Source organism: Adiantum capillus-veneris, chromosome 7, assembly GCF_014529385.1.
Source record: "Adiantum capillus-veneris isolate H3 chromosome 7, ASM1452938v2, whole genome shotgun sequence".
NCBI classification, from domain to species: domain Eukaryota; kingdom Viridiplantae; phylum Streptophyta; class Polypodiopsida; order Polypodiales; family Pteridaceae; genus Adiantum; species Adiantum capillus-veneris.
In genome coordinates, this window is record NC_140937.1 from 125,173,449 (window position 1) to 125,189,033 (window position 15,585).

Sequence of the window (15,585 nt, forward strand, 5' to 3'; positions counted from 1 at the left end):
CTCGTTGATAACCAGTTGAGGTAAGCATAAAGGCTGTATCTGTGTCTGAGCCCTCGTAAAAAAGATGGGGGCCGGGCATCAGCATCAACCATGAGATAGATCCCCAAGTAAGAAATCCATGGTGAACACCTGCTCTGCTAAGTAGAAAGCAAACTGCAAGCCACACTACATGGGAAGCTAAGCATGACCAAAGACAGTGTGCAGGTGACTCAGGGAGTCGCAAAGGACAGCAAGTACATAACGGATCATGACCCATAGTAGCTAGCTAAGTTCCAACTGGAAGTCCCGCATGCGCAATCATCCACATCAAAAAAGAAATACGACAAGCCGCATGTAAATCCCAGATGGCGGACCAAAACTGCTGCAGATAGGCATGAGAGAGACCTGAATGTAACCAGAAACGCATACGAGTGGGCTACTCTGGCTGTTGTCTCATCAATGCTAACCGTCCAATCCTGACAGTGTACTCAAAGAAGGATATAGGTGCACATGTAGGGTCAGAGTGAGGCCAATGCCACTCTCCTGGAACCCAATATAGCTGAGATAGAGCACGACCCTCCCACACCCAAAGCCTCCAAAGTGCAGCATCAGCGGAAGCGAAACGATGGTCAACACAACGACGCTTCCCGCGGGAGCCAACTACTCTGATTGCCTCCCATCGAGCTCCGGGAAGGATAGGATGTGGAAAGGTGGCATCATATGTCAATCTAGCATGAATCCCCTCAGACTGGTCAGTATCAACTGTGAACAGCATGGTGTCAAAACGAACTAATAAGAGAGTGCTCTGAGCAAAGAGGCCTTCCCAGCCGCAATGGGGAAGCATCTGAACCGTGCCTCTCATGACTGCATCCCACTGTGAAGGAAGGGCGGTATCAATCTCAAGCAATCTGTCTGCCACCCAGCGACCAATGTCATAATGCTCTTCCACAAAATCAGCATCTAGCATGCGTGTCTCATGAAACAACCGCATAGAGGCAGCAGGGCCAGCGTCCCAGGAAGCCCAATCAATGTGAGTCCGCTCTCCAAGCTGACAAGTTGGAACAACCGAAGAATCAAGAACTGCAACATTCCAAACGAGAGGCTGGCGCTCAATATCCTCACGACATGAGGGAGGTGAGCGTATGATAGCCCGTCGCATGGAAACCCAAATCTGAAGGAGAGATCGGATAATGGGGGAGAGGGAGGTGGTGGACAAGGGGGCATCAGTAAAGAGAAAACGATACCCCGTCTGCCAAGTATGACCATCTCTAGTGCCGAGTCGTGGAGTCACTGCGCAAAGAGCGGCCCGAAGAAGGATCTTCCAAGGTTCTTGTCCGGGAAAAAGACCCCGAACAATAAGCTTGGTAAGAAGGGCGCGGCTCTGTAACTCTGGATCGGTAATGCCAAGGCCTCCCTCTGACCTAGGACAAATGATCGTGGGCCAGCGGACTCGAGCACGAGTATCAATAGTCCCGTTTGTGCCACTCCATAAAAAGTTCCGCACTAGGCGGCGGAGTGGAGCCATCTCACCAGACTGTAACATCCAACAAGAAGCCGTATACCATACTGTAGCCAGAATGACCTGGTTGGCAACCAATGCACGGCCAGCCAACGACAGATGACGTGAAGACACATGGCATAGCTTCCTGCGAATAGACTGTAGCAAGGGTGCAAACTGCTGCTGTGAAGTAACATCTAATCCAACCTAAAAGCCCAGATATCGGCATATCTGACCCGATCACAGCCATGTGAAACCATCAGCTACCCCCCAAGTAGGTATGTCATCACTGCCAACCAGTAACCCATAGGATTTATGCCAGTTAATGCGTGCACCACTGGCAATGCAAAAAACCTCTAAGGCCTCCCGCATGGCATCAAGAGCAGCTAGCAAATAGCGTAACATGAGCATAGTCTCTCTCTCTCTCTCTCTCTCTCTCTCTCTCTCTCTCTCTCTCTCTCTCTCTCTCTCTCTCTCTCGGCCTTGGGGGTTGCCATGTGGGCCACTGGGAGAGATCTCTACGTAAGCCGGTAACCCAAGGCAAGAGGGAGGAAAGGAGGCCGACAAGCAGGGAAGGGGGGAGGCATAGGAGAAAGAAAAAGAGAGGGGGACGCGTCTCACGAGGCACAAACAGAGAAAACGCGTGCAGCCGACGAAAATTTTTCTTTTTTTTTATAATGTCTTGTTCACATGGTCCCCAAACTGAGCATGGCGAGATGGTTAGCGTATGGGACGTCTCCATGACTTTCAAAACTAGGGTTCAAATCTGCTGGCTGCAATTTGCTTCCTGCAACTGTTGCTTGGAGAAATCTTCAAGCAAAATTTATGAAGATTCCGCATAATAAGATTTAGAGATTGGTTGTGGAGAACACAATCTTCATAGATTCCGCATAATAAGATTGAGAAACTGGTTGTGGTTTTGCATCCTGCACCCGTTGCTCGGAGAAGATAGAGCAAAATCTATGAAGATTCCACATAATAAGATTGAGAACCTGCCAGTATATAGACATGGTCACATCCAATCGTATGTACTATTGTTGAGGAATGAGTCTAGACCTTCCCTTGCCCATCCAAGGGAAAGTAGCTGCCACTAATGTATTTTTGCAGACGTTCAACCCTTTTTTTTGTTTTGATAGCCGAGGGGATCTCTTTCACAAAAATGATTGAATTTGCATGTGCTGAGGCTCTAGTTTTTCATTCAAAAAGATCTTCTAAAATCTCTTGCTTCATCTTCAGGGTTTGTAGCTTTGATTGCATTTGCTTCTTTGATAAGTAAATCTTGCTCAATAGACTTCAAAGGGGTTGATCTAGTAGCATAAGGTACAACAAGTGGGTTGTCCATTGCAAGGGTTTAAACAAAGGTTTTCTATGCCTTGTATTGGTTTTTGCAGATATAGGGGTGTCTCCTTGCTAAAGAACAAACCATTATACATTACATTTTAGGTACCAAATGGACTCTCAAGGTGTTACAGACTTGGACACTCCAAGTCGAGAATCTACCGCGACACCACAAATAATCTCTTCAAAACAGTTCACAATTGATTCGACACTGGCCCGACGGAGTTCCGTGCCTAGAGATATTGGCCCCAAAGACTGGAGTCCCTTTCGGTATTTCTTTTTATATTAGTCTGTGTTCAAAGTACAAGAGTGTAGGCAGGCGCTCACACTCAGACTTTGCGTCCAAATGCTCTAAGTTGTGAAAGGCCTACCCGCTAATTTAAAGATCACAAGGGATCTAAAAGCAGAGCCCCAAAAGCTGGTAAACTCAAAAGCTTGGGTATTTTTAAAAGCCCTCATAAGATAAAGCAAAGGCTCTTTCTCTCTCTTTCTCTTATGCCTAATAAAATAAAGCAAGAGCTTCTCCCTCTCTCTCTTGCACATTGCGTAGCCAATAAAGCAAGGTCAAAAGCTGCCGTAAATTTCCTATGCAAAAAGCTGCCAGATCTCCGTGATATGCGCCGCAATTTGCGGGTCTGTCCATACGGTGCAGCCACGTTATCACTTCAGCGGGGGCAGCAATAGAGTCTATGTGTGTGTGTACTAGACAGCCAGCAACCACGTCACCAGTTTGTGACATACCCCCCTCTTGAAAGCATTGTGATCGCCCTCGATTACGCCTGCAAAACAGACAGAAGCCATAAACTGTCTTAGCAAACACTGATTGTTAGTACCGACGCACTAGGAACACACATCTAGCACATGTACCAATCCACAGTCACATCACACGACGTCACAGGACATCACTTGACATCACAGGACATCACATGAAAAATCACATTCAACATTCATTCGGATCTCAGACCATGATTTATCGGCAATGCAATTAGCCATCGCATCTAGATCCACTCAAGACCTCATAGATGCCCGATTGCCTAATCCTTATTGCAACCATGTCTATCGAGATCATTCAGACCAAAATGCTGCAGTCATTTCGTCTATCAATTCCTGCACTTAAACAAGTCAAGAACAAGTCAGTTTCATATTTTCCGGAATTTTATTTCATAAAGTCATACAACAGAATACTGCCAGCTCTCAGTATCCCTAAAGCTCAAAGAGACATCAGTGACTCTAGTATTCAAAAATCGAGGCATCTGTTGACAAAGGAGCGGAGTAACTCCCCTCTTGTGCAAACCCACTCCACCAGATCTCCGGCCAAGCTGAATATTAGGTTCCATTTGGAGTAGACTATGCTAAACCAAAAGCTTCAAGGTAAAGTTTCACAACCTGAGGAGTATCTGCTAGGTCCTCCTCCTCCATCCACTTCGCATCCAATGCACGATAGTTCTTGAATTTAACCAAGAACCGCCTTCTCACTTTACCCTTATTCTTTCTGTCCTTATGTGCCAATATCTGTTCACGAACAAGGATCTCCTCGTTTTCCTCCACTTTGGGTTGCTCATCACGCTCCCATCTTCGGGCACATCACCTTTAAAAGGTTTCAAGAGACTCACATGAAATGCATTGTGAATCCTCCAAGTGTCTGGCAGTTTCAGTCGGAAGGAGACATTGTTGATCTTTTCGGAGATCTGGAAAGGTCCGTAGTATCGCATACTAAGCTTTGGAAAAAGCCTCTCCTTTCCCTTTTTCTTTCTCAGGCGTGCCTTCTCAAAACGTAAGAGCACCTAATCATCCTCCTTCAATTTCAAATCGCGACGATGGCGATCTGCTGCCTTTTTCTGTCTTTCCTGAGATTTCTGCAAAGCCTCGTAGACCATGGCAAAAGCCGTGTCTAAGTCGCGTGTATACTCATTAGCTTCAAAAATCTTATCTTTCGTGCTTAGGAAGGGTGGAACCTTCGCAGCACCTTCAATAATCTCAAATGGCGCCTTCCCGTCGAAGAGTGTATCGTGTTACTCTAGGAAAATTCCACCAAAGGTAGATACTTTTCCCATTGAGTCTTTTGATCCGAAATATAAGACTTCAATAAATCTAAAACTATTGAATTGGCAATCTCAAATTGCCCCATTAGTCTGCGGGTGGAAAGATGACGAGAACTGCAACCGTGTGCCAATGTTCTCCCAAATTGCCTTCCAAAACAAACTTGTGAATCTGGGGTCCCTAACGGAGACAATCGTCTCGAGCATGCCATGTAATCTGAAAATTTGGACCACAAACAATCTCGCTAAGTGATCCGGCTTGACTATTTTCTTCACTCGAATGAAATGAGCCTGCTTGCTAAATCTGTCAATAACAGTCCAAATACCATCATGACCACTCTGTGTTCTCGGGAGATCAAAAATGAAATCCATTGCAATACTTTCCCAGAGGCAGGTGGGTATGGGCAAAGGCTGTAACAATCCCTGTGCTTTATGCCTGTCAAACTTGATCTTCTGGCATACCAAGCAACTGCACACAAACTCGTCCACATCCTTCTTGAGTCTCAGCCAAAAGAAGTATCTCTCTACCCCTCTCAAGGTGGTAGCAATGCCGCGGTGACCCGTAAAAGGCGGACAGTGGCATTCAGTCATAACCTTTTCCCTCAACGGCTGTGTAACGCACAACATGGTCTTCTTCATCAAGTAGCAATCCAAAATGGAATATCCCGCTATTGTTTCCCCATCCCGTATCCGTGTGAGTATGTGCCAACGATTTTAAAAAAATCGTTAATAGCACGAATCTAGGGCAATGCCCTCTCAGAAGCAATCAAAACGGCAACAGCTAGAAGAAGGCTTCTGCGGACACTCCGGCAACAATTGGATGCATTGGCGGCGGAGTCGTCCTCACCAACAAGGCGGAGGGAGTAGAACGAGTGGGGCCTACCCGGATGTCAGTAGTACTTCTGATATGGCAATCTCTTGCGATTCTGTGTGTGCATGGTCTGACGACTCTCTCTCTCTCTCTCTCTCTCTCTCTCTCTCTCTCTCTCTCTCTCTCTCTCTCTCTCTCTCTCTCTCTCTCTCTCTCTCTCTCTCTCTCTCTCTCTCTCTCTCACACACACACACACACACATAACGTGGGTGGTTGCAGATAATTTCTCTCTCTCTCTCTCAACGTGGGTGGCTCCATGGCAACTCTCTCTCTCTCTCTCAAAGCTCTGCGAAGGAAAGGCAATGGGCGACAAGATGCCACAACTAGGCGCGATGTCAGGGGCTGCTTCATAGTTTTTTTTTGAAACTTTTTCAGTGCAGGTGGAACACGCAAGCCCTTCGCCCGCTTGGCTTATAGCAGTGACTGCTGATGCTGCCCACCCTCGTTCGAACGCTGCAATCATATCCCTTTTGAAAAGGGACTTAAGACGAGATGAAGAGGTAAATACGGAGATGAGAATATTCCTGGCTATTGAATAAGATTAAGAACCTACCGTGTGAAAATGTCTGCAAAATTTGTTTATGTGGCATACTGATCGACCATATCCTCGAAGCTCCTATGATGTATCACGGAAATAGCCAGAACCAACGGCTTTCGAGACAAAGCATCTGCCACCATATTCTCTGTCCCTGCACATGGACAATCCAGAAGTAAATTGTGACAAGGTGTTTGCCCACCGCATCTGCTTTTCTGATAGCTGCTTCTATGACAAGAAGTAGTGTAAAATCCCATCATCTGTGAAAACCATAAAATCAGCTCCGAGTAGGTAATGTCGCCACTGAATAAGAGCATGGATAGCCGCCAAAAGCTCTTTCTCACATATCTGTACTGTCAATTCCGGCCTTGAAAACAATCGGCGCTCATAGGCAATGACAGTGGCCTTCTTGCATTAAGACCGCATCCAGACTTCGACCACAAGTATCACAATATACTTCAAACGACTTCTGCAAATCCGGCAAAGTCAAAAACTGGTCCTATAGTCAAATTATGTTTCAATTCCTGAAAGGCGGTCACTTATGTGGATCCCCATGAGAAAAGGACTCCTTTCAATGTCGACAAATGCAAAAGGGGTAAACAACCTCTACAAATTCTCCGATGAACTGCCAATAGGAAGAACATAAGCCCAAGAAGCTTTCAACTTCATGGACATTCTCCAAATCGGGCCAATCACGGATAATCAGTATCTTGGTCGGGTCCATCTGTACTTCCACTGCTGAGATAATGTGTCCGAAACAAGTGTGTCTGGGCTCGGCTCACACTGTAAGGAGGCCGATTCGGTGGTGTGATTCCAAGTATCAGATCAATGGTATGATCCTTAGGACGAGTGGGTGGTAACTCGCCTGGCAGGCCCTCTGAAAAGCAATTGGCATGAGTGTGGAGAAAATCTTGGCATTCTTTTGTTCAGGTCAAAAACATATTCGATCTTCATCCATCGTTTAGTTCTCTCCCAAAAAAGTGAGTAAAGAACTGAAGTTCATCAAGTACATTCTCTGAGCCCTTCTTTTCTCAAGGTCGCTTTCTCGGCCCGGTAGTCAACCATGGCGTTGTTCTTGTGGTACCAAGGGATTTTGAGTAGAACGTCACAACCTTCCAAGGAAATTACATAGAATTCCTCGTGCCCTAAACACCCTGACATTGCAAACGAAGTTTGCCAATGCTCGGTGTAATGGCAACATCCCGTCCGGGTGCCACTCGAACTACCTCCGCTTGTGGCCTTAGCTTGTCGGACGTAATTCTAAATCAAGCCGCCAATTCAAAAGAAGTTGGCCTTGGCTCCTTCAATTCAGGTCCCACGCAATGTGGTACCAGTTTTGCTTTTTATCTGCCTTTTCTGCCACGTCCCTCAGCTACTTTAGAACTCCTAACCTTTCTTCATCCTGTTCATTTGGTGCCTTGTTAGGGCACTTCGCGCAGATATGCCCAATTTCCCCGCATTCAAAACACTTCCCCTCTTTGATATAGCTAATCCTCTCTCGCAAGTGCACTAGGGTCGTGCATCCTTTTCTTTCGTTTCTGGGGTGCTCTTCTTCTTTCTACTTTCATTTTCCGAAGTCTCTGTGTCATGATCTCATCTATGAGGTAAGTCAAGTGGCCTTAGTGAATGGCAAAACCCCGTTTCGCATGAATGGAAGCTGACTTTTGTTCTAAGCAGTGATCTCGAATCTCTGTAGGAAGACCCAAGGTAAACCGCTCAATCTGTTCTTTGAACGAGATCTTCTTAAATGAAGAGGCGGGTAGAAAAGAGCTCCAGAATCTCTTGCAATAAGCGTCCACTGTATCTTTCTTGGTCATCCGAAGATGGTTCCAAGCAATTCGTATGTCGCGTTCATACTCTCGAGTCAACCAAGAAGAAATAAAAAGCCTCTTGGATTTCAGCCATTTAACTGGCGCTGTCTTGTTTAATAGAAGCGTGGACCACCAAGTTCAAGCATTCCCCTTAAAGTAAGAGCCAGCTCTCCGAATCTTAGAGTGCTCTGAGTAACGCCCTCCAGAGAAAGCGATGTCAAACTGCTGTATAAAAGACAAAGCCTTTGAATCATCTCTATAACCAGAAAAGTGTCAAATTTTATTGACTGTCCACCTTCCTTAAACTCTCGGACTTTCTTGCTTTTGTCTTCCAGAAAATCATACTGGTTGGCCTTATAAAAATTCTTCTTCTTTGCGTAAAAGCTATTGTCGTTAGAGTCCGAACTATCTGAAGACAAGTCCTCTGTAGAACTGTCAACCACGGGGCGAGATTTAGGCTTCTTTGCCTTTTTCTTGCCCTTCCCGAAGCTTTGCTTTTTGCTTCGCTTTTTGCCTTTTCTATCTTCTTCGCTCGAGTCAGATGAGCTAGAAGAACTGTCAAAAGAAGAAGAAGAAGAAGAAGAACCGGCTACTCCTTCAAATCGAGCACGCTTCTTCTGCTTTCTTGCCTTTTCAAAAATAGACCGACGACCCAAATAACCCGGGAAGTCAGCACCTTTCTTTTGCTTTTTGTCGTGCTTTTTAGCTTTGTTCTGCACGTCAAAAAGCTAAGCAATTCGTGCATCAACCACCTCTTCTAATTCTTGCTCTGTGTACATCTTGGGAGTAGAAGGTTTCTGTTGGGGTATAGGCGTCTGTGCCTTGCCCGGCCGCCCAGAGTTTGGGCGCCCACTGACTTGTATACCTTATACATAGCATAAGTATATAGGGGGCTGCTCACTCTTTTTGAGTCTCCCCACCCATATCTGTGTCGTGTGTCTCCTTCTCTCTCTCACTCTCCGTCTCTGGTGCTCCCCGATCCCCTTCAATTGGTATCAGAGCTTTGGCTTCGCGACAGATGGAGTGCTACAGAGAAGTGAGCTTTCGGCTATGGTGAGCTCGCTTTCGGTGGAAGCTTGAGATCGGTGAGCAAACACCAGATCTGTGCTCATGGAAGCTTGAGGGGAATTCCCAAGCTTGAGGGAAGAGTGTATTGCAAGTGTGTATGGTTATTTGCAGCCATACTTGCAGGAAGAATGCAGATTTTCATTTCCGCAGGTCATTTTTCGGGCCCCAAAAACAGTGTTTTTTGCATAACTTTTGCATACGGAATGCGATTTATGCAAGGTTAAGGTGTAACCTGGGGTTTTGGCACGCTCCGGACGCAATGGTGATGTCCATTTGAGCTGATTTTGACCTCTAAAATTTCTGCAACAGCAGCAAGTTTTTGCTGCGTTTTTGGGTCAAAAACAGTGTTTTTGGTATATCTCACACACACGGAGTATTTTCTGCAGCAACCAGCAAATTCATAGGTGTACACAGGTTTTTTGGATATGCATTTGTCCAGAGAGCCACTCATGCGAGAGTGAGCTATGTTGCCATGGTCTTGGCGGTCTATGTATGCCATATATGGATTTGTGTATTTGTTTGTGGCTGAGATTATTTGAGATTTGGCTCAATTTATAGAAGAAACTCTGTTGGATTTTATCCAGGTTCTCGCCATAGCTTCTACGTATCCGTAGGTTTCTCTTTGACAGTTTAGTGGTTGAGTTTACTCCCACTTTGACAGGTGATTTTAAGTCATCATTTGGTTGGAGTTTGGAGTCACTTGTGTATGCCCTTGTGTGCCGTATTTCGCATTGCGCATAGCGACAGATCTTGCAAGGTTTTGCGAAATGTTGCTATAGTTATCTGGCAGACATTTGGTCATCGATTGAAAGGTATTTTGGCAGCAATCATCACTCACATGTATGTCATTTGAGGTGCCGTTGAGTGGTACTCCGGCAAGAGCGGGTATGCTCATATGTATGACTTTGTGAGGTGATTCCGGTCGAATTTATTCCCGGATTGGCCATTGTGGCATATATTATTGTCTCTTTGAGGTTTACTGTTGAGATTTTGCTCCAGTTACAAAGGAGACTCTGCCAAAATTTTGTCAGATATTTATGCACGATTGAGTCATATTGACTTGTGATTTTGTGCAAGGTTTTGCACGGTTATTGGTGCAACTTTGCATCAGGTTTTGAGCCATATTTGCAGACTTTTGTTGATGCGATTCGAGCCAGTTTAGGGCTGATTTGGTTGACATTGCGGGAGCTCTATTTTGGAGTGTGTCTCACAGGTTTTACATTATGTTTTTGGCCATATTTGTAGACAATTTCCAGGTGTTTTTGGTGAGGTGGTTTTGCTTTCTAGTTTGCTACATTGTGCTCATGGCAGAGACAGGTGATCGATCAGATTGTGACCTCTCACAGATGCGCGTGTTTGATGGGTCAGACTTTGCGGCATGGAGAGAGTGTATGCTTGATGCATTGACACAGCGAGGGTTGCATCGACCATTGAGTGGTGATGCAGGTAGACCTTCAAACATGTCTGACGATCAGTGGCAGGAGCTAGAGGAGATGGCACTATCTATGCTCTCTTTGCACCTTGCGGAATCTGTATATGCTCTTGTTATGTATGAAACTACTTCAAGAGCACTTTGGCGCAGATTACATGATATGTATGATAGATCTGAGTCATCACGGACTCGTGTGAGACATGTACATTCACGAGCACGCCGACATGTGACATGTTGGTATTGTGGTCATTCTGGACACGTTAGACGACACTGTTTTCGTCGTATGCGACATCGTAGGAGATGTGGCAGTCTCAGAGATGTATGTAGTGATGCCATGGACTCAGTTGCTTTGATAGTTGAGGCACATGTAGTGTAGGAGTATACTAGTGATGGGGATGTCACTTTTACCTCGAGCTATGCACGAGATGCTATACATGTGGATAGTGCACTCCCTTCGCAGTGGTTGCTAGACGCAGATGCTATGTTTCATGTCACGCCGCATCGTGAATGGTTTTGTAGCTATTCTAGCGGGATGCTTGCAGTGTACGTTTGACCGATGGATCGGTGCATGCGATAGCAGGTGCAGGAGATGTGAGACTGTCATTACCGAGTGGTGCATCTTACTTGTTACGACATGTGCGCTATGTACCAGATTTGACAGTGAGTCTAATCTCGATTGGTCAGCTTAGAGATTGTGGATGTCAGATTTCGTTACGAGAGCGAGATTTTGTGATGCATTTGGGTTCGCTAGTGATTGCGAGAGGTGCAAGGAGTGGTACAGGTTACCCATTGCATGTGGATCACGAGAGAGACGGTGTTGTCTCTGTGATAATGCAGCCAGGTAGACAGCGAGAGAGCAGGTGAGTCTCCTTTGCTTGTGGGTTGCAGGATGCTTTGCATGGAGTGCAGAGTAGTGAGCTCGTTGTGCACACAGTTAGGGCACGACTTGAGCAGTCACACAGAGAGGTGACAGAGTCAGACATGCATGCTTTGCTAGTGACTGAGCAAAGCAGAGAGTCAGTTGTGCGAGATACTTCTATGCAGGATAGACAGGTAGAGCGGTCTTGCTCTAGTGAGTCACAACAGGAGGACGTTGTGCAAGAGTCTATGCATACGGAGTTAGAGCATAAGAGCTCTAGTGAGTCACAGCAGATTGAGTGGTCATGTTTGCAGTGAATGATTGCAGAGGAGGCTGAGACGTCAGCGATTATGCAATCATTCCTTTCTATGCTCGACAGTGAGCATGGGGATATAGTTGTGCAGGATATGTCTTCCAGCAGACACCTAGAGCAGCTAGTTTGCTCTGAGGTTGCACGACAAGTTGATGCGTCTTTTGCGGACAGTCAGGAGATGCATGTGGCTGACACACCTTGTCAGTCAGAGATGCCTATTGCCAGGGATATATATGTTGATGCATGCTCCGTAGAGCTAGCAGGGCCCGCTAGCATTGCATCGGCATTCGGTGGTCTCATGTATGAGATGTTGATCTTGAGACCGGATATCGCAGCTGCAGTGGGAGCATTTGCAGTTGGGGTTGTCAGTCGTCTGTTGACTGATGATGGCATAGTGCACGAGGGAGATATGCAGGTATTGCGTACATACTTGCAGTACGTGTGTGGTACGTCTGGTGGTGTATGGACTTACACGGGAGCAGGACAGCCGGATGCACACGATCACAGCCAGCCAGTGGGCATCGGTTGAGAGCGGTTTTCTCTCACCTTTTGTAGTCTTTAGACTAGGTTCCCTTGCTTAAAGGCACAGTCGCCTTTAAGTGGGAGGTTGTTGGGGTATAGGCGTCCATGCCTTGCCCGGCCGCCGAGAGTCTGGGCGCCCACTGACTTGTATACCTTATACATAGCATAAGTGTATAGGGGGCTGCTCACTCTTTTTGAGTCTCCCCACCCATATCTGTGTCGTGTGTCTCCTTCTCTCTCTCACTCTCCGTTTGTGGTGCTCCCCGATCCCCTTCAGTTTCTTGGGTGGTTCTGTGGTCTGCCGCCACTGCGTGTGCACCTCCTCGAAAGAGTTCTCGCTCATATATTTTGCAAATTTTGGGTCCTTCGCAAAATTGAGCATCATCTTTGTTGCGTCGCCGATCAATCATTGATGCTCCATCTCTTCGAGCTCCGCCCGAGTAGACCGAGGCGGGCCATACTCCTCGCGTGAATCTTCGTTGTGATCCCTTACCGCATCTCCGGATGCAAAGGAAGTCGACTGATCTTTGCCTGAAGCCATAAGTGCCACGGAAAAAACAGGGATCGGATTTCCATAGAAGAGAAATCGATCGTGCTCTAATACCACTGTTACAGACTTGGACACTCCAAGTCGAGAATCTACCGCGACACCACAAATAATCTCTTCAAAACAGTTCACAGTTCACAATTGATTCGACACTGGCCTCGGCGGAGTTCCTAGAGATATTGGCCCCAAAGACTAGCGCCCCTTTTGGTATTTCTTTTTATATTAATCTGTGTTCAAAGTACAAGAGTGCAGGCAAGCGCTCACATTCAGACTCTGCGTCCAGATGCTCTAAGTTGTGAGAGGCCTACCCGCTTATTTCAAGATTACATGCTAAAAGCAAAGCCCCAAAAGCTGGTAAACTTAAAAGCTTGGGCATTTTTAAAAGCCCTCATAACATAAAGCAAAGGCTCTTTCTCTCTCTTTCTCTTATGCTTTAATAAAATAAAGCAAGAGCTTCTCCCTCTCTCTCTTGCCCATTGCGTAGCCAATAAAGCAAGGTCAAAAGCTGCCGTAAATTTCCCACGCAAAAAGCTGCCACGTCACTGTACGGATCTCCGTGATCTGCGCTGCAATTTGAGGGCCTGTCCGTACGGTGCAGCCACGTCATCACTTCAGCGGGGGCAGCAGTAGAGTCTGTGTGTGTGTGTGTACTGGACAGCCAGCAGCCACGTCACCAGTTTGTGACACAAGGGCACCACAAACCATTATTTCAAAAGCTGGTGTCTGAGTGAGTTGTGGCTAGTGTGTGAGAAACAAAAAGGATCAATGCCAGCAGATGTACAAAACAACCTTTATGATGGTAGTCCTGGCATGAAAACTACAAATCTACACATTAATAATGTGGTTACATTCCATAGAATATTGTAAATGTATCTATTGCACCCATACAGACTCATTCCTTTGAGAAACATTGGGTCAAAAATACGGTTGAGTTCAAAACATGTAGCCCCTTGTGTACCCTTCATTGATTTGTATTTGTCACATATAAATACAAGCATCATACACATGTGGGTGTCTATAAATGGACACACACACACACACAGATATGTATGTTTTCATGCGTGTGCCTATGATTTACCATAATCGACTATGCTTTGAATTCTTTGGCCAAGGTTGCCAAACCCTAATTGGCATTTGTGCACTTAACGGTGCACAGTATCCTTGGAAACTTCTTTAGTAGGTCACCCAAGGTGAAACGGATGAGTGTAAGGAAGGTTTGTATGCATGGAACTACCACGGCATAAGCTGGTTGACTATGCTTTACCATAATCGACTATGCTTTGAATTCTTTGGCCAAGGTTGACCAAACCCTAATTGGCATTTATGCACTTAACGGTGCACAATATCCTTGGAAACTTCTTTAGATAGGTCACCCAAGGTGAAATGGATGAGCATAAGGAAGGTTTGTATGCATGGAACTACCACGGCATAAGCTGGTTGCTTGAGAGGGTTAGTAAAATGAGAGGAAAATGAATGAAAATTAGTCAAGTATAACTTGATTGGAGCTACTTTGACATACATATCTGATTAGGTAGCAAATATTATGGCAAGGCATTTTACTTTTGGAATAGTTGAGTAATTAATAACCCCACTGTAGGTCCAAATCCATAATGCGGATGGATGATGAAGTTAGTACGGAAAGCATGCACACATCAATAATCTGAAAACACTCCATTCACAATGGCCTGTCCACAAAATACAATGTGGGAGAAAAAGAGGAGCACAAAAAAAGACTGGTGGAAAATAAATTTCTGGCTTTTTTTTTTTTTTTTTGGGAGGGGGGGGGGGGGGGGGGGGGGGGGGGATGTTGTTTTAATTTTGTAAACCAAAATGATGTTACTAGCTTTGTTACCTCTTTTACACCAAGACAAAGCAATATTGTGACCAATATTACAAGTACAGCAGCGCACGGGTCAATGACTATGCTGGTCCCCGGGATTGTACTCCTAGATAGCCATAAAGGTAGATTATCCTCTCCACCTATCAACAAAGCCTAGCACAGAAAAATACAATCACCAAACCTTTTTGAAAATTTTCATAAAGATAATATCACAATTAACATCACCATAGTTCACAGCACCAAGTAATGCCAAATAGAAGCACACAATTTCTCAAGTAAGAGCGGGGAAGGTCAGACACGCACAAGACACATTATACAAATCACATGACGAGTTAATCCTGTAAAAGATTCCTAGCTGGTAATCTGTCATATCTCCCATTTCCATCCCCCATTGATGCTTGTACATTCTTTCAGGCTGCCCATTTCTCATCTTCCCAGAAATCAAACGTGTGGACAAGGACTGTAGCTGAAGGTCAAAATCCAGTGGTTAAGTTACAAATAATGGATTGATTGGCAATATGTTACTGTATACAAGCAAGCTTGGGCCCAGCCAGTTGAGACACAAGTGATAGGTGTTGGAGAGAAACGAAAGTTAGGAGTTCACTCCTAGCAATAGCAGCAAGGTCACTTCTATCATCAGCAGCAAGGAAAAGAGCGAGTCGCTAGCCCAAGCATCCTTGTTTTCTGGCACGATCCACGCCCCACTTCGTCCCCTCCCCATCTAAGTTTTGGTATAGCATGCACACTGGCTTTTGTGTGCCATGTGGACATGCTACCATTCGAAGCCAAGGTAAGTCTAGAGACACCTAGGAGATCTTAGGTTGACAACCCTGTGGGACTGTTTGCAAGACCTGAACACCCAGATAGATCCATTAGATTAGTACCCGACTGTGCATAAATCATTGTATGAGCCGTAATCAGATATTGTTACAC

The 15,585-nt window shown here is 45.6% G+C and overlaps 1 protein-coding gene across 4 annotated transcripts in view; it reads right to left on the bottom strand.

The window, feature by feature from the left end:
* LOC147454569 (cationic amino acid transporter 4, vacuolar-like) overlaps positions 1-15,585 on the bottom strand; it is a 68,705-nt gene that overhangs the window by 16,944 nt on the left and 36,176 nt on the right. For all 4 annotated transcript variants that reach the window (XM_086516482.1, XM_086516480.1, XM_086516481.1 and 1 more), the window contains exon 4: positions 14,665-14,805. In XM_086516482.1, coding sequence (XP_086372608.1) covers positions 14,665-14,805 — 141 coding nt within the window. The remainder of the gene's footprint in view (positions 1-14,664; positions 14,806-15,585) is intronic.